At 50.2% G+C, this 22,846-nt stretch overlaps 1 protein-coding gene across 1 annotated transcript; it reads left to right on the forward strand.

Moving 5' to 3' along the window:
• The first annotated feature begins 214 nt into the window (after window positions 1-214).
• On the forward strand, window positions 215-21,489 carry LOC117000842 (ovotransferrin-like). The gene is made up of 24 exons (XM_033068892.2): window positions 215-554; window positions 2,515-2,678; window positions 2,859-2,967; window positions 4,129-4,320; window positions 4,491-4,626; window positions 4,900-4,955; window positions 6,517-6,686; window positions 6,807-6,993; window positions 7,911-8,065; window positions 8,184-8,277; window positions 8,925-8,966; window positions 9,626-9,784; window positions 10,953-11,097; window positions 11,550-11,614; window positions 11,710-11,894; window positions 12,177-12,363; window positions 12,755-12,788; window positions 14,958-15,196; window positions 15,330-15,424; window positions 16,275-16,352; window positions 17,477-17,559; window positions 18,018-18,154; window positions 18,917-18,971; window positions 19,683-21,489. Exons 1-24 carry the CDS (start codon window positions 512-514, stop codon window positions 19,897-19,899), a joined length of 3,027 nt encoding a protein of 1,008 aa, XP_032924783.1. The 5' UTR covers window positions 215-511; the 3' UTR covers window positions 19,900-21,489.
• The last annotated feature ends 1,357 nt before the right edge of the window (window positions 21,490-22,846 follow it).

The following is a 22,846-nucleotide window of genomic DNA, read 5'->3' on the forward strand; positions in this document are numbered from 1 at the left end:
CAGGCACTCGGAGCTGCGAGCCAAGGGGCGCCCGGCACCTCGGCAGCGCTCCTGGCAAACGCACAAAGCTCGGCTCTGCATCCAGCAGGGACTTTCTGAGATTAGTTCTGGGCAAGGCAGGGGGTGGGCAGCACAAAGAAAATCGTCCCTCCTGCGGCGTTTGAGCCCGCAGGAGAATTCAAATGTCACAACTCGGGAATTTTCCATCTGAAGCCCCTTGTAAAATGCAAAGCGCTTTGCCCTGCTCCGGCTCCTGCCTGCGGAAGGGTTCAGTGCCAAAGTGAAAGGCTTCCTAAAAATGGGCTGATCCAGGGAGGGGGGCGATTTAGGAGCTATTGAGAAACAAGGAAGGACAAACAGTGTTAGGTCATTGCTTCTGCAAACACAGCCAAGGCTGTTCCTCTATAAAAGGAGCAGAAAGCGGTTCCAGAGCCATCACAGACTTGGAGGGGACGGTCTGTGACCAAAGGCTGCTGCTCCCCTCCCTCGGCACCCGACCCCCTGCTCAAGCATGAAACTCGCACTCGGCACCGTGCTGTCCTTCGGGATCGTGGGTAAGTGCTGACAGCAGCCTTGGGGGAAGGAAGCCAAAAGGGACCCCAGGCAAGGCTGCCCTGGGGCTGCGGCACACGCCAGAAGTTTCGGAAAAGCCGGGACAAGAAGCGGTGCTGGCTTTGGCAGCCGTGCCTGTGTCAAGGAGGAGTGTTCTGAGTGTTACCCTGGCATGGAGGGAGGGCTGCAGCTCCCACACTGCCCATGCCCACCCTGCAAGGAGCAGGGATGCTCCGCTCCCAGCACCGCGGAGGAGAATGCCTGGGACGGGCTCTGCTCTCCTGTGTCACGGGGTGAAGGGGAAACTCATCCTCCGGCACGGGCTCAGCCAGGGGGGACAAATCACTGCAACACCTGCCACAAGCTTGCACTTGTGTTTGGTTAAACCCGAGGGCAGTGACAGTAAAATAGAGCTTAAATACTGAAAGATGCGGCGTGCTTCCCACTCTGTCTTGCTGCTGCAGCTGCACTTTGCTCAGACTCCTGTCCATTATATGCCAAGTTTGTGCTGCTTGGAGCGATTCTTTCCTCTTTCTCTGCTCGCAGTTGTGGCTGGCAATGTGCAGGTTGCTGTGGCAAGGAGACTGCTGGCTGCACCTGGCCTGGGGAGTGATGCCTGGACAGGGAAAGAGGGATCTCCTTCCTGGAGTAGGCAGCAGGTCTCTTCTGATCCCCTATAAAGTGTGGTGGTGATTAATGTCCTCTGGAAGGAAGTGCACCCTGTGCCACTGGCATCAGGAAGCCCTTCAGCACCTCTGCTGAATATTAGCATGCAAAAGATGTTTTTTTAATGGTTCTTCCTCTGCTGCACAGAAAGAGACAAGAGGTCACCCAAAAGCTCTGTGACAGATGCTGGGCACTCAGGCTGCCAGTGCCTTCCCAGTGCCACCAGTGCAGCTGGTTTGACTCCCTCGGGAGGTCCCCACCCAGCCTCTGCCCCAGGCAGGTTAAGGTGACCATGGCTTTGTGCTGCCAACCCTTGAAAAATGTATGATGAACTTGAAAAACATATGAAAAAAGGGGTGGTGGCCAGAGGAACTGAGGCTAAGGATTCTCCCTGTGGCCAAATTCAGCAGCTCCACTGGGAGGCTCAAAAATCAAGAGTGGCTATTTCTGAGATGGAAGAGAAGATGAAAACCACACAGGTTAATCTGGAGGTGTTTGGATGAAATGTGCCATTGATGGTTTGGAGGGAGAGAGGGGTGCAAGTGAACTCAGTCTGCACAGCCCTGCCTGGAAGGGGCAGAGGGAAGGTGAAGTGTCAGCACAGGCTGGCCTCATCCTTGAACTGCAAGTTTCCAGCATTTCTGGGTTCAGGTTTCTGGAGGAGACATAAATCTGCATCCACCTGAGGCTTTTGCTTTGTTCTGGTCCCCCAGAGCAGCCATTCGGCTGCTGTTACTGGTTGGGGGACTCCTGGAAGGACTGTGGTGGTGCTGTGGCTTCTCTCATGGAGTGCAGTGGAGCAGGTGAGACATAGGGACAGTTCAATAAATCATTCAGCTGCCAAGGAGGTGAGAGTGGCAGTGCACTGCACCCAGCCTGGCCAGGTCAGAGCTGCTCCCCCTCCAGGGTTATTGGCACAGGCACTGCTTCAGTGCTCCAACTGTTCTCTCTGTCTTTGCAAAAGCCTGAGCTTGATTTCTATTGAAGTGTGTGGATTCGTTCTCCTAATCCTGGGGATGTTGCTGTGAGTCCAGGCTGCTTGAATCACAATAGTCCAGGGACAGGAATGGTCGTCCCAGATGCTCCTGATGGTGCACACATCAGGCAAGAGAGAAAGAAAGAGAGAAAGAGAGAAAGAAAGGAAGGAAGAAGCAAGCTTCCTGCACAGCTTGGGAGATCCTGCACATGGCCATCACCACAGGGAAGCAGTGACCTTGTGCTCACAGAGATGCTGCTTCCCTCCAATCAACACCTTTCTATCTCTCTGAGACAACTTATTTCTGGTTCTTTCTACAGCTCTGTGTTTTGCTGCTCCCCAAAAGCCAAGCATCAGGTGGTGCACAATATCCTCAGCAGAGGAGAAAAAATGCAATAGCCTGAAGGACCACATGCAACAGGAGAACTTTGCTTTCAGCTGCCTGCAGAAAGCATCGTACCTCGACTGCATAAAAGCCATTTTGGTGAGTGGGCAGGAAATTCCTCTGCTGGGATGTTTCAGCAGCCTGTTACAGCTGGAGATAGAGTTTCCTTTCAGTCCCTGGTGGTTACCTGATCCCCTGTTGTACACAAGGATCCAGCAGAGACTCTGGGAAGCGTTTTCCCTGCTCTTTGTTAATTGATGAAATCTCTTTGTTGTTCAGAATAGCGAAGCAGATGCCATTAGCTTGGATGGAGGTCAAGTGTTTGAGGCAGGCCTCGCTCCCTACAAGCTGAAGCCCATCGCTGCTGAGGTCTATGAACACAGTGAAGGTACATTTCCATGAGCCAAGTGGTGAGAACAAACTGAGAGTGCAAAGGCCATCCTTTCCTTGCAGAGTTCCCATATATTTTGGTTGGGGTTCCAAGATATTGCCCCAGGTTTCCAGCTCCGTGTGGGGGGCAGTGCAGCAAAATGTGAATCATCACCCATGGTCACAGGATCCAGTGCCCCATTCCTTGTCATTTGCTGCAGTGAAAGTGTCTCTGATCCCATGAGCAGAAATCATAGTCCTCCTGAAACATGGCATAAAAATTGTGCTGGTCCCAGAGATCTGCTTTCAGTGGCCTTGAACTCTGTGGGTGAAACACAGAGCTGGGTGACACAGATAAGTTCTGTGATTTTCAGTGCAGTCATCAAGACAGAAAAAAAAAATGATTGGAGAGGCAACAGCATTACTAGTGGTTGGGAGGGACACCCAGCTGAGATCACTGAGGCAAGAAATGCAGGCAATCCCCAGGGAATAAACAGGGCTCTGCAACAATCCCTTCTGATCAGAGTGAGATCCATGGCTCCATCCCTATTCACTCACTGTACCATCCTTCATCTCTCCCACCTTTTTCCTGAGAGCCAAACAGATGTTATTTTCCTGCCACATCCAAAGCTCCCAATCTCTTTTGACCTCTTCCCTGCAGTTCAGCCTGTTTGTACACAATATTCAGGATCAAAGCAACGCTGCAGAATCATTCCCAATGTGGTAGCTAAGGAAAAGATCTTAAACCTAAACTGAGGTCTCTACCACCCCCAAAACTCAGTCATTGTATCCATATATAGCAGGTGACAGACTGGGTGAAATTCTAAAGACTAAATATGGAGTTTCAGTCTCACAAGGCATCGGTGGGCAATGGCATTTGAGAAGAGACTTGCAAAAAGCTTAGTTGAAGTTCCTTACAGAACTATGGCACCTTGAATGTGATAGCATTTTCGGGTCCGTTACTGTAAGCTGTAGTGTGCAGCATTAGTTCAATATGGGCAGCACTAGCTCAATGACAAGACTACCCCAAGAAAATGAGAAAATCATAAGTGTTCAACCAAATTCACTTAGTGTCTGGAAATGCAGCACTTTGTTCCCTGAAGCTGGGGGTTTAGCATGATTGGAAATGTTCCTAAGTCCTCTTTACTCATTGCTTTATTCCTTTTTTCCTGCACTGCAGGCTCCACTACCAGCTACTACGCCGTGGCTGTGGTGAAGAAAGGAACAGGCTTCTCAGTAAATGAGTTGCAGGGCAAGACCTCCTGCCACACGGGGCTGGGCAGGTCTGCTGGCTGGGTCATCCCCATCGGGACACTCATCCGCCGCGAGGACATCGAGTGGGACGGCAAGGACTCGGGCTCCATCGAGCAAGGTGAGGTGGGGCAGTGACACTGCTGGTGGGAGCTCAGCCAGGGTCAAAGGGGTGTTACCCAATCTTCTGTAGGGGTCTGGAGGGCACTGACATTTCTTGTGGATCCCCTCCCTTCCCTATCCTCCTAAAAGTGAGTTTTTGACCAGCTATTCCTTCTTCCTCATCCGCAGCCGTGGCCAATTTCTTCTCTGCCAGCTGTGTTCCTGGTGCCACCACTGAGCCCAAGCTGTACCGTCAGTGCAAGGGGGATGCCAAGACCAAAATGTCCCGCACAGGACCTTACTCTGGATATTCTGGAGCTTTCCAGTGAGTGAGAGTTCTTTTTCCTTTGGGCAAATATTCTACCCCTGACACATGCAAGTTTTTGTTACACCAAGGAGGGCTGTGTTGGAATCAGGGGTCCTGAGGAGACTCAATTACCTCTCTGCCATTACAATTTCTTCCCTTCCAGCACAACTTTTCTGGGGAAGACCATTGCTCTATGGCTGTAGTTTATGCCAAAAATAATTTGTTGAAATGGGAGATAGGGACTCACAATGTCAGTTTTTCTAACTTCTCTTCTGTTCCTCCCACCTGCAGGTGTCTGAAAGATGGGAAAGGAGATGTGGCTTTTGTGAAACACACAACTGTTCAAGGTACACCTGCAAGATCCCTCATTTCTCCTCTTTCTGGTCCCACCTCTCACTGCCACTCCATCCTGCAATTTGTCTCCACAGTGCAGCTTTCATTCCTCTCCAGGCCCAAATTCTTCTTTCATCTCTTGAAAAGAGTTTTGTACATTGTGAACTGACTCATCCGTGTTATTGAGAAATGGGATTATGGTGGATCCACTTCTTCTTCTCTGAGGTTCTTTGTAGTTGGAAAACCTGCTTGGTGCCGTATCTCAGAGCCAGCTGTAATGTGAGCTATTGAGCAGGTCACCCATCCCTCTGAAGGGATTTTGGAGGGAATTCAGCCCACAACAAGGGCTCACTATGATGCCTTGGGAGGCTCCCTAGAACAGAGGCTGGACAGAGTTAAAGGAATAAAGCAGGTTTTTATTAAAAGGCCTTCAAAGGATTCACCTTGGGCTGTACAAGAGCCAGGCCATGGCTACACCCAAGATGGACACCTGGTCAGGAATTTTCACACTTTTATATGTTTGGGTTAATTTGGGTTAATTGTCCAATTCCAGCTCCAGGTTCTGCAGTCCCACCCTCCCAGATTCTCTCCTCAATTCACTGCTGTTTGCACTTTTTGAACCTGAAGCTGCAGTGGTGTCCTTGGTTCTAGGGCTGGAAAAGGATTGTTTTGTATGCCTGAGCTGTGAGGAGAGCTTGTAACACTTTATATGAAGCTCAGAGTTATATCCTAGTACAGTACAGAATCTGGAAAACATGAAGGCTAAAACTTAAGGCATCATTCCCTCCTTTAGAGGCTTGACAAGGCCTCAACCTTGTTGAGTCTCTATTCTAAATATCTACTAATAGGTATTTTTTATTTATTCATTTTAATTTTATTTATTTATTTATTACCCTGTGGAGACCAAGGATGGCCTGGCACACCTAAGGACCTGCAGTGAGCTCAGTGGAGGGTCACCAAGGTGGTCATGGGGCAGGGATAACTGTCCTGCAATGAAGGGCTCTGTGGAATGGACTTAATCAGCCTGGGACTGGATACAAGGGGAATTTTTTCCCCCTTGGGGACAGTGAGGTAGTGGGACAGGTTGTCGTCCAGGACAGCTGTGCACTCTCCATCCTTGAAGGGTTTCAAGATCTACCTGGAACATCCTGTTCCATTCCTGCAGGGAACACCCTGCCTTGACCAGGGATCTTCAAAAGTCCCTTCACACTTGAATTCTCCTGTAACTTTGTGATGTCAGTCCTGGGCTTTGTCTTCAGCCTTGACATTAGTCACCTACTGTCCTTCACAGACCATTGTGCAGCTCCTGACCTGCTCAATCCATTTATGTGGGATTTGTAAACCTGTTTGTATCCCTGTGTGCATAAATCCTCGTACTGTTGGGTTAGTTAGGGCAGAGGCTGAGGGGATCTCTCACTGCCTTCATTTGCCCAAGCTAACCCCAATGCAAGGGGGGTGCCTGCAAAGAATTCCCCCCAGAGCTTCAGCAGAAATAAATAAATTACAAAACTTCCCAACCTGGCCTTTCTGCCCATTTTCATGGTCTTGCATGTCATATTTGCTCCCTTCCTTCAGAAAATGCCCCAGCTGAGAAGGATGAGTACGAGCTCCTGTGTCTGGACGGCACCCGCCAGCCCGTGGACAACTACAAGTCCTGTCACTGGGCCAGGGTTCCTGCTCATGCTGTGGTGGCTCGAGATGACAGCAAGGTCAATGACATCTGGAACTTCCTCTCCAAAGCACAGGTATCACCAAGCCCTGCTTCCCTTCCTCTAACATCCTCTGTCCTCCGGTTTTGATTGCTGTCCCCAGCTTTCCAAGAGTTTTGGTGTGGTTATTCGCTGATTGTTTTTCCCTTGTGGCAGGAAAAATATGGTGTGGGCACAACCAGCACCTTCCACCTCTTCGGGCCACCTGGCAAGAAGGACCCAGGCCTCAAAGACTTGCTCTTCAAAGACTCTGCAGTACAGCTGAAGCAAATCCCCTCACTGATGGATGCTCAGCTCTACCTGGGCTATGAGTATTACACTGCTGTCCAGAGCCTCCAGAGAGGTAAGCAGGACATCAAATACCAATGGCATGTCAGCATGGGCTGTGTGGAAGAGTTGGCAAAAGGAACATGATTTTTTCAGGCACAGACTGTACCATGTGCAAAATATTCCCTGTGGAATCACAGAACCTTCTCAAACTTCACTTGCACCAACAAAGGAATTTGTTGTATCCATACCCAAATCATCACACTAACAAATATGAAAAATCTACACAAACTCCACACCAGTTATTGAGCTGGTGGTAGAGATCAGGCATGGTCAAAACTGCTGCTTGGAAAAGCCATTTCTGGGATGTAAAAAAAAGGGACATCCCAGGACAACAGGTTCAGACACTTGAGGGAAACAATGTCCTTGATTTCCATCGAGACTCATTGAACATTTTCTGATAGCTTTAATACCCCACAAATGATCTCTGAAACCCACTTAGAATTAATTCAGTACAATTTAAAGTACTTCACTTCTGTTAAGTGGCATTTATGGAAGGTGGTGAATGGACTTCACATAGCATCAAAGCAGAACATTCAAGCACTGTTTTACAGAAACATAACTGGGGTGTAATTTTCGAGCTCAGTCTGGTCTTAGTCTCGTGGCTGTCTGGGCTGTGAGGAGTGCAGAAATGTGGGACAAATTACAGGCAGCAATTCCAAGTTCTGTTATCACAGGGGCATTTAGTGGCTGTGCTGTTTTAGCTAACAGAAATCTGCCTGAATGGTTTGTGTTATGCAGCAATTCACCTTTCTGACCTTGAAGCTGATTTTTGAGCCTACTTCAGCTCAAGAACCACCTTTTCTATTCTCACCAGCCCAGGGCTTAATTACCAGAACTCCCTGCCCAGAGCAGCAGCAGCAGGCTGGTGTGTACAGGTGGTTTGTGGCTGAGTCCCTGGTGCCCAGGCTCATGCCCATGTTCCCTTTGCAGATGGCCTGACCCCCAGCCGCAGAGGCACAAAGGTGCAGTGGTGTGCCATTGGCAGGGACGAGAAGAAGAAGTGTGACGTGTGGAGTGTGATGAGCAACGGGGATGTGGAGTGTGTTGTGGCAGATGACACCAAGGAATGCATCACTAAGATCATGGTACAGCTTTTTTACCTTCTCACTGTGAACTTCTCAGGTGCTTCTTTTGCCATCTGAGCTCTGCAAAGCGCTGGGCTGGGGATGCACAGTGTGTCATTTCTGTGCCTTTCCCTTGCAGAAAGGTGAAGCAGATGCCATCAGCTTGGATGGAGGCTTTGTTTACACTGCTGGCATGTGTGGCTTAGTGCCAGTGATGGCAGAGAACTATGAGGGTAAGCACAGCTCTGTCTCAGGGTCCAGGTGGTGGGGAATGGGCTGGTGCCCTTTCATTCTGGAATCTTACAAAGCAGCTGCAGTGCTGCATCCTGCAGAAATCACACAATATCCTGGGTTGGAAGGGACCCACCAGGATCATCAGCCCAACTCCTGGCCCTGCACAGATACCTCAACAATCCCACCCTGTGCATCCCTGACAGCATTGTCCATAGGCTCCTGGAGCTCTGGCAGCCTTGGGGCTGTGCCCATTCCCTGGGAGCCTGTTCAGTGTCCCAGCACACTCTGGGGGAAGAACTTTTTCCTGATACCCAACCTAATGCATGGTGCTCTGAGCCACTCTGCTCACCATTGCACTCCTTGTCTTTCCATGGAAGCCCTGGCAGAGCAGGCATGGAGAGTCAGGAACTCTTCTTTGTTTTAATTAGGATGTCCTGGTCCTTTAGCACCAGCCTTGGTAAAACTGCTTGTTTTAGCTCAGAGGAGCAGCTGGAGGCTGTGCTTTGTTCTGCTGATGCACAAGGTGGTACTTGAAATGAAATGGTCACTTCTACAACAGAGTTTCTCCAGAAATTAGCAAGCTCGATTCTTCTTCTGGATTTGAGATCTCTTTAACTTAACATCTTCTTCTTCTCCCCTCCCACAGATAATTCTGCAGATAAACCCTGTAACTCACAAGAAGAACCAGGTAATTACTGCCAACAGAGGGACAGAAAACTGCCCAGAGGGATATAAGTAGAAAAGTAGATATGAGTCATGAGTAGAGAATAAATGGCCAATCTCCACCTAAAGGGTGTCCAGTGTAGATATTAGAATTTTGGGAGACAGGTTTAGCGGTTGGAGGGAAAATTAGGGGCTGCATTAAGGTCAAGGTGAAGCATTTGGTAGTGGCAGAGATGGGTGTGGTCACACCATAACAGTGTCAGGGCTGTGAACAGACAAAGAGGGTCTGGGCTGCAGCAGTAGGAAATTGTTCTTTCTGGAAATGGAAAGGAGGAGAGGAGAGGAGGGTTTTGTCCTTTGCTAGGCAGAGAATAAGAAATCAGGAGTGGATACAAAATCCTCACACGTCTTGTCTTCTCATAGCCTTCTCATAAACTCAGGTGTCAGAGCTTTGGAGGGCAGGGAAATGTCAGGGATAATAATTTCCCAGGAGTGTGGTGGAAGTAGATCCATCACATCTACAAACTGTTCCATTGTTGCTGCCTGACTAAGTATTTATAAGCACAAAGTAATTCTGTGCTGTTCATAGGTGCCCTTTCCCAAGTGAAACCAGTGCCCTCTGCTAAGGAATCAGTGGCATCCTTGGGCCAGGCCTCAATTCTTCTCTATTTTATCTTCTGAAAGCAACCTACTTTGCTGTGGCTGTTGTGAAGAAGGCTGACACAGACATCAACTGGAACAATCTGCAGGGTAAGAAGTCGTGCCACACCGCCGTGGGGAGAACTGCTGGCTGGAACATCCCCATGGGCCTGATCCACAACAGGACAGGCAACTGCAACTTCGGTGAGTCCAGTTTGGCATCTGTTCCTTTGAGCTGGGAATCTGCTCACAAAAAATGTTTTACCATCCTTCATTGGGTTTTCAAAGTTCATTGTGCTGCAAAGATTGTGTGCTGGAGGGAGGAAATGGAGAAGGCTCTGTTATTAAAGGTTTCACTGAGCAAAATGTTAGGTTTTTGGTGTCTGCTTCAGAGTAAGATATGGCACATCAGCTGCTTTGGGGGTCTTTGCTTTCTTTTCACATCTCTCCTCTTCCCTTCGCAGCAGCCCAAGAGGTATTCCCAAAAAGGGAATGATGTATGGTGCTTGTGCAGGGTGTGGAGTGGGGATAAAGGATGGAACTCAAAGGGAGGGCAAGGGCTGAGAACAGGGGACTGAGGCTGATCAAGAAACTTAAAGGGTTTGATCTGACTGCCTGAGAATTCACTGAGAGTTATGGTCCAACAAAAATAATTTGGAAATGTTATCAATGTTATCAACCAAGACAAAGTAAGCATATAATTTTTAAAAGGAAATGTCTAACCACACAAAGACATTAGTGGTAGCAAATTTTATTCCTGCCTTCCTTTCCCACTGTCCCTTCTACCCCAAGAGCTCTGACACTGGTGGCAAATGCATCTCTGCTGACCCATAAAGGCTGTGGAGGCTTGTGTGTGAGCTGGGAATGGTTTGCAGGGAAAACATTTCTCTTTTTGTGCTAAGATAGTGCCTATTGCACTTGAGCCTTAGGCCCTGCTTCATCACAGAATCACAGTCACAGAATCACAGAGTAACAAGATCACAGAATCACAGAGTCACAGAATCTTGGAATGGTTTGGGTGGAAAGGGACTTCAAAGCCCATCCCATTCCACCCCCTGCCGTGGGCAGGGACATCTTCCATTGTCCTAGGTTGCTCCATGCCCCATCCAACCTGGCCTTGGACACTACCAGGATCCAGGGGCAGCCACAGCTTCTCTGGGCAACAACAACAATAATTACAATAATAACAGGACCCAAGTTCCATGGTCAAAGCTGGCAGTATGTGATTTGCTGCCCACTAAGTCATGCTCCTTCCCCCAGCCCGTTTCCATCTCCCCAACGAGTGCTAACACAAACTCAGGGCAAGAATGTGCTATTGAAATCAAACCTTCTCAGGGCAGCAAAAGTGAATTTCTCCTATTCCTGCCTCCAGATGAATACTTCAGCGAGGGCTGTGCTCCTGGGTCTCCTCCCACATCCCGCCTCTGCCAGCTGTGCAAGGGCTCAGGAGGGGTCCCTCCGGAGAACTGCGTGGCCAGCAGCCACGAGCAGTACTATGGATACACCGGAGCTTTACGGTACGTGCTGGGACACCCAGGCTGCCCAGGGTCCTGGGGCTGCTCACAGAGGGCAGGGCACAGCTGAAGTACAGCCTCATGTCCACACTAATTTGCTCTTCTTCTCCATTACACCACTGGAAGTATGTATTGCTGTAATACTATACATATGCCACGTGCTTTTTCTTTGCTTTCTGAAAATTGATGTGAAATATCCCCCTTCTGTAAAACTCACAGGCAAATCTGGAGGGGCACAAGCCTTCCCACAATGGCAGAGGTGCTCCTCTTTTAACATAAATAAGGAGTGTAAAGACTGTGTTTCAGATCTCTTTAAAATATTTGTGGCAGGGCTCCTACAGCTGGGTGTCCTTGGAGATTAATTGTACATTATAAGACTCAAGTCTAAATCAAATCTGTGGGAAAGGGACAGGATTCAAGCATTTACATCACTGGCCTCTTTTCCTACTTCCCAGGTGTCTGGTTGAGAAGGGGGATGTGGCCTTTATCAAGCATTCCATCGTTCAGGAGAACACTGATGGTATGTGGTCATGCTTTCCCCATCTGCACTACTGCTCAGCTGATGTCCTCCTTCTACACAAGATCTCTGAATCTCCAAACCCATTCTCTTTAAAGGCAAAAATACAGAAAGCTGGGCCAAAAATCTGAAAATGGACCAATTTGAGTTGCTGTGCACTGATGGGCAGCGGGCAAATGTCATGGATTACAGGAGATGCAACCTGGCCAAAGTCCCTACCCACGCTGTGATGACACGTCCTGAGAAAGCACAAGAAGTCCGTCAGATGCTGGAGAACCAAGAGGTTTGTAGTGCTGAGAGCAGAAGAAATATTGTGGGGTTGATCTGGTTTTACCCAAGTCAGTGTAAGGTGGAAACTTTTACCTCACTGCTATAGGGTGACAGCTTTGCTGTCCCTTGCCCTCCCCCTTCTTCCGTCCCTTCCCAAGTGCTCCTCCTCCTCTGCCACCTTGGCAATACAGACAGAAGGTTCAATCCTAAATTTCTGGAGCCTGATGGTGAAGTCCAAAGAACAAGAAATAGACCAGCTTTCTACTTCTCTTCATGCCTTTTTTTTTTTTTTCAGAGGCTGTTTGGAGCAAAAGGAAGCAGGAATAAAGATTTCAACTTGTTTGCATATGAATCCAAGGATCTTCTGTTTAAAGACCAGACAAAGTGCCTGATCAAGCTCCGTGATGGAATGTCATACAAGGAATTCCTTGGAGATAAATACTATGCTTCACTTGCCAGTCTCAACACCTGCAATCCATCAGGTAACTGAACAGCCCCAGAGGAAATCCTGAATTGCAGTTCTTACCTTGCAGGCATGAGCAGTTTCTTCTGGAACTGTCCGTTCACTGCCTTTAAAGGAAGAAGATGCAAATATTATTTTCTCAGAGTTCCTTGGATGCACTGAGAACAGACTTAAAATCTGCTGCTCTGGCAGTGAAAAAAAAGACTTTTCCTCACCCTTAGAAAATATGGACTTTGAGAAACAGCACAGAGAGCCCCCCCGGACCCATCATGTGGGATTTGTGGTTAAAGCTCTTTTTTTGTGGTAGATTTTCCATGGTGTCCCATTGTTGGCATGACTGGGTATGTGCTGGTGGGATGGGAGTGTTTAAAAGCAGGATCTGAATTTTTCTTTGTCTTTTCCCTTTCCAGATCTTCTCCAGGTGTGCACCTTCCTTGGGGAACAGTAGTGAGATGGGAAGGATCGTTGAAGTGGGGGAGAAAACCTCAAGCCATGACTCCTCTCGTGCCCTCAGCACCAAACACTGACCTGCGGAGGGCCCTCTGCCTTCACTGCTTTCTCTGCCCTCCCTCACCACTCTGAAAGTAGCTCTTTGACACTTTACAATTCTCTGCTGCCAGCACAGCAAAAAATAAAATCTCTAATCTAAACGTGTGTCCTGAGATTTTTACAAATGTTTCTTAACCTCATTCCTTCCTCAGTGCCTCTTGAAGATACCAGCATGGCTGCTGTCACTTACTGCTGCCCCTTAGGGAAATTTCTTGCACCATTTGCCAAAGCAAAATGGATTTAATATATCCTGGAGCCCAGTTAACAGATGCTTTGTACTCTCTGTGCTTTTGCTTTGCCCAGATTACCCCACTGTCTCCCTGGCACGTGAGGGTTCTCCAGTGTGGTGGGGACACAGGGAGAGTCTTTGTATCAGGGAAGCTGAAGAAGGAATAAAAACCACTCCAGACCAAAATAATACAGTGGGAATAAGATGGGAGGTGTGAACAGAAACTGCTGTGTCTCAGATCTCAGCTGGCTGGGTCTGAGTCCCTTGCACCAGGCAGGACTCACTGAGTACATACCTGCATTGATGGGGAGAGTCCAGGCTTAGGCTTCCTTTCTGGAAAAATCTAGCATTTGCTCAGAAACATGTTTGTTTTGGTATTCTGCCTGATTTTGTGCTGCTGACCTGAAAACAAACAAGTGGTTTGTTTTGCCTGATTCTGAGCCACAGCAAAACTACAAAGGTGAAACAAAAAGGGCTGCTGAAGCTCTCTGCTCCAGAGGAACAACCTGGGCTCATCCAGGGTGTCCCAATGCTGCTGTCAAGGCAGGCATGGAGGAGCTGCTGAGAGCACAAAGCTCCTGGCTTTGAAGAAATTAAATTTTGATGATTTTTTAGATTCATATGGTAAGTATGAGAAGTCCACCAGCCTGACTGAAAATCCCCCAGGATGGCAGAAATGCAGAGTGTTACAGGAAAGGATGAAATGTAGTCCCTCAATGTAGTCCCTCAGTTTATGTAGGATGAATACACTGCACAGGTGGGTTCTTAACCCATTCTTCAAAACTAGCAAAGAAAGAGAACTGGTGCCTCTAACACGCTGTTTCTACAACTCAGTATGGCTACAGTTAGGAAATTCCCCCTAAAAAAGCTGCACTATCTGCATTTCATGTCAGGAGTAAGCCCTTGTCCCATAAGTAGAAGGGATAAAAGGAAACTCACTAGGGGATCACTCAAGCCAGAGGGACCTCTGGGGATCTCCTGCTCAAGGAAAAGGATCAGCCAGGGTGCTCAAGGCTTGACCTCCAACGATGGCAGCTCCAAACCTGGCTGGGCAGCTGTCCTGCTCCTGGCAGCCCCCAAAGGAGAACATTCCTCTCATGGTTTCAATGAGTTCCTGCTACTCCTTGCCCTGCACCACTGTGGGAAGACTGGCACAAACAGCCATCCCTTCCTGGGACAAAACACCCCCAAGGAATGCTCGAGGTTTGGGGCAGAGTGGCTGGGAAGCTGGGAAAGGCCCTGGGGGTGCTGGTGACAGCGCTGGACACGAGCCCAGGTGTGCCCAGGTGAGCAGAGGCCAATGGCCCCGGGGCTGTCCCAGCCACGCTGTGTCCAGCAGGCCCAGGGCAGGGACTGTCCCTCTGTGCTGGGACCTGTGAGGCACCTCCAGTGCTGGGACAGCTCGGGGCCCTCACAGCAAGAGAGACATCGAGGGGCTGGAGCGTGTCTGGAGAGGGGAGCAGAGCTGGGGAAGGGCTGGAGCACAGGGAGAGGTTGAGGGAGCTGGGAAAGGGGCTCAGCCTGGAGAAAAGGAGGCTCAGGGGGAACCTTCTGGCTCTGCACAACTCCCTGACAGGAGGGGACAGCCGGGGAGGTCGGGCTCTGCTCCAGGGAACAGGGACAGGAGGAGAGGGAACGGCCTCAGGCTGTGACAGGGGAGGTTCAGGTTGGACATCGGGAAAACTTCTTCCCAGAATGAGCTGTCCAGCCCTGCACATCCGCCTGGGATTTAAAAGCCCTATGTATGTGGCACTTCGGGACATGGTTTAGTGGTGGCCTTGGCAGCGCTGCGGTCAGAAAGCTTTTCCAGCCTAACCCATTCCATGTTTCCCCAGACTCCCCCAGGGAAACCCTGCCATCCCAACTCCCCACGGGAGAACTACCACTCCCATGAGCCCCCGCGCGCCGCCCTTCCCGGCATGCCGCAGGGCCGGAAGCGGAAGTCTGGCATGGCCACGTGTGCGCACCATGGCGGGCGGGCTGGAGCCGCACCTGGAGGCGCTGCGGCGGGAGCTGCAGGGCCCTGCCGTGCTCTCCGTGCTCGTCGCGCTCATCGTCGTCGCCGTCACCTTCCGTGAGTTGCGGGAACCTCCCTTTGCCCCAGCCCTGCGGCCTGCCGGCGGCCAGCGCTCGCTGGGGGGACGCCGGTGCCGCCAGCCGCGGGCTCAGGTGTCCCTTTCTCCTCCTCATCCTCCTCTCTCCCGCAGTGATCTGGCGCTTCGTGCAGGGCAGGAGGAGCAGCCGGAAGGCCGTGCTGCTGCTGGGCCTCTGCGATGCGGGGAAGACGCTGCTTTTCGCGCGGGTGAGCGGGGAGCGGAGCGGGGGCTTCTTGTACGTCGGTGAAGGAGTTCCCTTTAGTTCGGTTTTTAATCCTTTAACGAAACTTGAAAGTTGGGGGTTTATAGATGTAAGGAGGGATGGAGACCGACTTTTGCCTACCACGGAGTGTCAGAAAAAATTTGGTTTGAATTTGTCCTAGTAGAAGGCTTAGGGATACTTGACCTCACCGGAGTCTGCAGCTCCTCCCGAGGGGTAGCGGAAAGGCAGCTCCAATCTCAGCTCTCTGGGACCACGGACAGCACCCGAGGGAACGGCTGGAGCTGTGCCAAGGGACTTTAGGTTGCATATCAGGGAAAGATTCTTCCCCCAGAGGGTGGTGGAGCAGTGGACATGTTCCCCAGGGAATGGGCACAGTCCCAAGGCTGCCAGAGCTCCAGGAGCATTTGGACATTGCTGTCAGGGATGAACAGGGTGGGATTGTTGAGGTATCTGTGCAGTGCCGAGAGTTGGGCTGATGGTCCTGGTGAGTCCCTTTTGTTACTGTTAAGTCTGAAAATGAAAGGGGCACAGCCATGCTTACCGTGGTCCCAGCTGGAAAACTGAAGGGTTTGCAGGCACACTCTCTTCCTTCTTGTTTTAGTGGAGATTCACAAGATAAATACATCCTTATTTTCTTAATGACCGTTTTTTAATTAACTGGGGAAGGTGACCCCAGCAGTAGTTTCCTGCAGGAAACTGAGATCAGCTCCCTGATGCCATCACCCCTGTCAGACCATTTCAGTTTGTGGGTAGATGGAACGTGGTGCTGGTGCTGGTTTGGGGGTGTGGAGCCTCTCAGGCTGTTTGTTCTGAAGCTCTGCCTGTTCCCCCAGCTGCTGTCGGGGCGGTACCGCGACACCCAGACCTCGATCACCGACAGCTCTGCCCTCTACAGGGTCAGCCAGGACAAGGTGAGTGCACACTCAGCTCTGGCTGCTGCCTTTTCCTGCTCCCTGTGCTAAACCTGGGAGCTTTTTGTGCTGCTCAGCCTCAGTCTGGCCTCAGTTTAGGACAGCCTTTTCCAGGCAATGCACACTGAGGAAGTTGGGAAGTACTGGGATGTATTAAATGCTGCTGGGCTCCACAGGTTCCTTTTTCTTTGCTTGTAAAATAATGAAACCTTCCTGACTGAAAACTATGGAACAGGAGGGAGATTTGGGGGGGATTCATTGTTCTGTTGCATTGGTTTATTTCCTCAGCACTAATATCCATTTCTCCCAAGAAAATCTGAAATTAAAAGTTTTATCAGGTTTAAGCAGAGGCTCCAGCTGCACTTGATATGGTGTCAGAAAGGATTTTGTTATTTTTAAGTCCTGGGCTGTCACACACCTGATTATTTTCAGTTTTTGGCAATTCTTTCATTCTGGAAATCTCTTGTGCTGGATGCACACGTGGCAGGGAGAGCAGAATGCTGGCAGCACCTTAACTGCTGGTGAATATTGAAGATAGAGAGTGGTTTTGTGCTTCACCTTCTCAGTCATTATTAACATTATTAGTCATTATCAATAAGGTTACAAACTTGGTAGAAGGATGTGCATGGTTTTTAAATTTTTTTTTTCCATTTTTGTGTCTCTAATTGGAGCAGACAAGTATTTGGAGGGGGTGAGGCAGTGGAATGCTGCAAGGCAGATTGCTGCTTTTCTGATCCTTTTTTAATCATAGCCAAGGTTTCCAGTGAAATCCAAGGGCGGTGGGCAGGAAAGGGCTCCTGCAGCCTTATCTTGAGAGCAGTGACGTGGCCCTGCTCAGCTCTTTGTCCTCTCCCATGTGCTGCCTTTGGCTGTTTGTTTCCTGGGAAGGGAAACCTTTGCAGCTTTCAGTTAAAAAAGGCTCTTGCAAAGGCAATTTTATGTGATTCCCAGCAAGATTTGGTGTATTTGGGGAGACTGGGTGTGTGTGAATAGGAGAGGCTGCAGATTTATGTTCTGTGTCAGATGGGCTTGGGACTTCAGGACACAAATCCAGGGTTCTCCCCAGCCTGTGATGACAGAAACCCCAGGTCAGGTGTTGTTAATTCCTTCTTCCTCTGTTCCAGAGCACCAGTGTGACCTTGATCGACCTTCCAGGCCATGAGAGTCTGAGGCTGCAGTTCTTGGAGAGGTTCAAGGCTGCAGCCAGGTAACAGGCAGGGGTCAGCAGGGGAGGAGGGGGCACGTGGTCCTTTGGAAAGGGATAAACCAAATGGTGCTGGGAATGCTGGGAGCTGGGCTGGTGGTGCCCCAAGAGTCAGAGCTCTGCTGTGGGGTGGTGTGGTTAATTTTTGCTTTGCCTTCAAAGAATATCCTGAGTGGGAAGGGGCCCACAAGGATCATTGAGTCCAGCTCCTGACAAAATCACACCATGAATTTCCTACTTACCTGTGCTTGTAGTGCAGCAGGGAGGTCTGGGGGGTGTGGGGTATGCTGGGGCAGACAGGGCAGGAATTCCTGCTGGAGTCCTGGCCACGGGGTGCATTTCAGCCAGCACATGGGCTGGGTGAGACCAAGCGTGGAAATCTCAGCCCAGGCTGGAATACTTGTAGGGCAAGGTGACTGCAGAGCTTCATCCTCAGCACCTGTCCCTCCCTCTTGCCCCAGAGCCATTGTGTTTGTGGTGGACAGCGTGGCCTTCCAGCGGGAGGTGAAGGACGTGGCAGAATTCCTGTACCAGGTGCTGGTGGACAGCACCGTGCTCAGGAACGCGCCCCCGCTGCTCATCGCCTGCAACAAGCAAGGTACCAGCTGCTCTGGGCTGGGCATGGCCAGTCCTGCAGGCCAGGGCTTCCTGCCACAGCTGCTGGACTTGGGGGGGGGCATTTCAGCACAAGGAAGGCTGGGATTTAGGTTTAAACTCAGCAGGAGTGTTTGGAGGACTGCTTGGAAGGGCTGCAGCTCTTTGGGTGGGTGTAAGCAAGGCAGGTGGCTTTTGTGTGGTTTTTGATTCTGCTTGCTTTGTGCAGAGCTGTTCCTCAGTCTCCAGGGAGCAGGAAATAGGATCAGCTGGAGCATAATGAACCATCCCTACACACCTGGCAGCTTCAAAGTTAAAATGAGTTGTTCAGCTGTCAGGGTTCCCTGTTTTCTCTGGAATAACCAGAATCCAGCTACTGGATTTCCATTTTCAGATCCCTACAAGTTCTACAGTGACAGTGTGGGTCTCTCTGTAGCAGTTGGGTGTTTTGGGGCAGCATCAGAGCTAGGTTTTGTAATTCTTTCCTGCACTAACTCAGGAGCTCCTTGAAGCCTTCATGGCTCTGTGTGCCACGGGTGGAGAGCACGGGGCAGGGGGAGTGCAGGTGCATCAAACCCATCCTCTGAACTTTCTTCCTGCAAAAAGAAATTATTTCCCTGCATTGTATCAGACTGTTGGGTTGTTTCTATTCATGCCTGTGATCCCAGAGCTCCAGCATCCCTCATCCTACCCCCTTAATTTAGGGGGAGGAACCAGGTTCTGAATTCTGACAACCAAAGAGCTGATTTCTTTATTTTCTCTCCAGATGTCACAATGGCAAAATCAGCAAAACTCATCCAGCAGCAGCTGGAGAAGGAGCTGTAAGTATGGAATGGGATCTCAGTTCCTCTGAGCTTTTCCTCTTGTCCTTTTTCTCTTAGCTCAGTGCTCAGTGAGCTCCCTTGAGCCATGTCTGAGTTCTCTGTGGAATTGGGAACAGTCTGTTCAGCCTGGGGCTTGGCAAGGCTGGATTTACAGTTTGCTCCATGGTCTTAGAGGGCTTTTCCAAGCTAAATGAATCCCTGGATCTATAATCCCTTTGGCCAGCAGACGGCAGCAGGGTGTTTGTGCTGTGCCTCTTCCAGGCTGAGCACCCAACCTTCTGGTTTTGAGCAGAGCAGTTAGTTGCCACCTATTCACATCCTCCAGGAAAATAAGGATTGCTTGTTCTGATGCTGAGCATTTGCCAACTACCTGTGTGTAGGTGTTGGATTTCTAGGCAGTTACTGTGCCCTGTTAGGCACTGTTATTCCAGTCTTTACCATGGGCAGATTGGGATAAGGACATCATCCTCATCATCATCCTCATCATCATCACCTGACTTCTGCTGTCCTTTATTACAAAACCAAACCTGTTTGAACACCTCTCCTTGAGTGCCCTGCTACTCCCTTAAACCTCTGCACTTGTGCCTTCCAATAGTGCCCACTACTGAGCCTTGCAGGGCAGTGCTGGGCCTTGTGCCATCCCAGAGCCATGGTGCAGTGATATTTGCTGGTGCTCAGTTGCTGACCCTTTCCCTTCTCTCCCTGCAGCAATACCCTGCGGGTGACACGCTCTGCAGCCCCCACCAGCCTGGATGGCTCAGCCACAGGGGGCCCTGCCCAGCTGGGGAAGAAGGGCAAGGACTTCGACTTCTCCCAGCTGCCCATGAAGGTGGAATTTGTGGAGTGCAGTGCTCGAGGCAGCAAGGGAGAGGAGGGAGAGGCTGACTTGGAGGGCCTGGAGAAGTGGCTGGTGAAGGTGGCCTGAACAGAGATGGACAGGGCTGGGGGGCTGAAGGGAAAAAGATGATCTGGAGCCCCCAAATGTCAACATGATGTAAAAAGAAGGAACTTGAGCTGGAAGTCAGCACTGTGGTGTTTCCTCTGCTGCTCGTGGGCTTGGGAGCGACATGACAATTGCTGGTGTGATTATCTCTGACTGTCCCTTCATGCTGCAGTGTTTTATCCTCTCCCCTTGCCCTCCTCTGGGCTGCTGAACCTCTGAGCTTTGCTTTTTCCTTAATCTTCAGGCTTTTTATTTGGTATTTGCCAAGCAAATTAGGAAGGAGTGCACTGGCAGGTGATTTTTAGAGACTGGAGTGTGCCTGCCATGGTTTAGGCCCCTGTTGGCTCTCAGAGCCACTGAGCACCTTATGGCTGGGGGTGCTGGGGAGCACTGCACAAGCTCCCTAAGCTGGGCAGGCACTGAGAGAGTATAAAAAGCTGGTTTCCTCTTTGTGTCTGCCTTCCCATTGTTCCAAACTGGTGCAGCCCCATTTCTGTGGGGCTGGAGGAATGTGAAATGCCCAAACCAGGATGCCTGCCCTGCTTTACCCCCAGCTCTGTGCCCATGTCTGGTGATTTCCTCTCTTGATCAGCTCCTGGGAGTTTTTCTTCAGCTGTAGGCTGTGTCCTGAAAGCTTCACTCTGCTTCTCCTTCCAGGCTCTCCTCCCACAGCCAGGAGCAAACACTCCTAAGACTGGCAGAGCTGCAGGGGGCCATGGCATGACACTGAGATGGGCACAATTTCAGAGCCATACCTGCCTCTGGGACCTGTTGTACCAGGCATTTGCTGTGCACTCTCCCTCTGCCTCCTGCTCTAGTGGCTGCAGGAAGGTCTTGCTTTGTGCATAATTAATTAATCAGCACTTGTGGCAAAGTGAGAAGGAGAGTCAAGGAGCTGCCAGCACCAGGGTGTGCTTCCTCCTCCTGACAGAAATAGTCGAGGAAGAGGGAAAAGAAATGGGAGATTTTCCCAGTTTGTCTCACTGCACATTGCAGAGTCCTGGTGCAGTGACATTTTCCCTTTGTTTGTGGCTTCCCCTGTTGTTTTAGGGCTGAGGGGGTGACTGGCTCCTGGCAGACCCTTTTTGTAGTTTGTAGCCCCCTCTCCCCTGTGGTTTGATGCTTCCTTCATCACTGAGCTCATCTGTTGTGTTCTGGGGCTTTTCCTGCCTCCCTGCAGCATTGCCAAGTGCTGGGAAGATCAGGAAAGCCCCTGTGCTGAAGCTGGTCCTTGCATTTCCAGCCTCAGGAACCATCCATGCCAGAGGTGGGGAGGGTTATATTTACCAGACATGTTACATTCTTCTGTTTCCTGCAGGCAGAGTCCTGTTGGAACATGTTTGTCATGCTTTGAACTCCTTTAGCTGGAGGTCTTGGGCTGCTGCTTTGAATCCATAATGCTGAAGTGATTTTGGGCAAAAATTGCTGTTTCTTTGAGTGATTGTTCTTGCAAAGAGGCAGAGGCCAAGCACCAGCCTCAGCTTAAGGGGGGAAGGTACCATGAGGTACCACAGGGGGTTTTAAGTTATTCTTTTTAAAGGTATTCCTTAAGTAAATTCTTTTTTGCCTAAAGGTTTGTTCTCAAGTCTTGCTTCAGTCTGTGTGTTTGCCTTGGCTCTTCCCAGCAGTGTCAGATCCACGTGGATGGGGCTCTGCTCCTGCTCAGCACAGTGTTGGGGATCAACCTGCTCTGTGACCAGGGCTGTGTTGTCAAAAAACATTGTTTTCTGCACACAGAGGGCTTTGGGGTTGTTTTTGTTGCTGATTTTGTATTTACTCCTTGGTCTGACTGAGAAATTGATAATCACATAGCAAAAACCACCCACAAATCGTAATGGAGAGGCACTTTGATGTGCACAGGAGAGCTCCAGCCAGCTGCGGTGGCTGTGGTGACAGAGCAGTGCTGCTCTGCCCTGGAGGTGCCTGTGGCACCCTGTGGCTTTGCTGGATGGAGATGAGATGCCTCAGCTTTCCCAGGCTGGGGAGTGGCTGCACAGAGACACTCATGCTGGAGCACAGAGCAGAACTCCAGGAGTTTTTTGGGCCTCACTCCATTTTAAAATATTTAAATACTCAGGGCTGTTTTTCCCCAGTGGCTCAGAGAAAAGAGCAGAACTGGCAACTGTGAGTGTTGTTTTCTTGTTTTTCTTTATTCCCCAGTCAGCTCTGTGCTTTGTTCTTTGCTCTTCTGACCTTGTTCCCAGCCCATGGCTCTGCTGGCTGGGATTGCTGCTCCTGAGGCTGCAGCTTGGCAGGGCTGTGTTGGGGTGGCTTTGGCTGGACAGTGGGATGTGATAAACTCAAGCCCTTCTTGCTCCAGCTGCCTGAGTCAGGACCCTGCTGTGTTCACACAGCCCCAGGGGCTGAGGCCCTCACTGTGCTAAAGCTCTTCTGGTCAGTGTTTTTTTCCTATGGATTGTACTCTGAATTGTTCCCCTGGGAAAGATGTTTTTGGAGGAGAATGACAAGCACAGTGCTAACCAGGATAGCAGAAAACCTGAAAGAGGAGGAGAGCTTGCTGAAAGGCAGAGAAAAGCAAAAATAACAATGCCTGGACATCAGCATCCCAAGGGGTGGTTTCCAAGGCTCCCTGAAGCAGGTTCCAGCTGTGACCTTCCCTGTGCACAGAGCCACAGGGAGCTTCTGTTGGCCCCATTTGGGCCAGCTTGTGCACTTTGTGACCAGCCCCTCCTGGGGCTTGTCTTGCTGGGAGAAAGGGGAGGAAGAAGTGGAGAAATGTATGGAAGGTTCAGGGAAAATCTGCTGGAGGTGGAACAGGAACAGGGATAACATGGAGAGAGCTCTTTTCTGTGAAGACTTTGATGATCCAGGGCAGGTGCCCTCCTGTCCTCTCCTTTCCCTCAACTCCCTCCATGAACATGGATTGCAGCAGGGCCAAGAGCAGAGGGAAAAGCCATGGGGCCTGAAT

Source organism: Catharus ustulatus, chromosome 10 (assembly GCF_009819885.2).
Source record: "Catharus ustulatus isolate bCatUst1 chromosome 10, bCatUst1.pri.v2, whole genome shotgun sequence".
Classification (NCBI taxonomy): domain Eukaryota; kingdom Metazoa; phylum Chordata; class Aves; order Passeriformes; family Turdidae; genus Catharus; species Catharus ustulatus.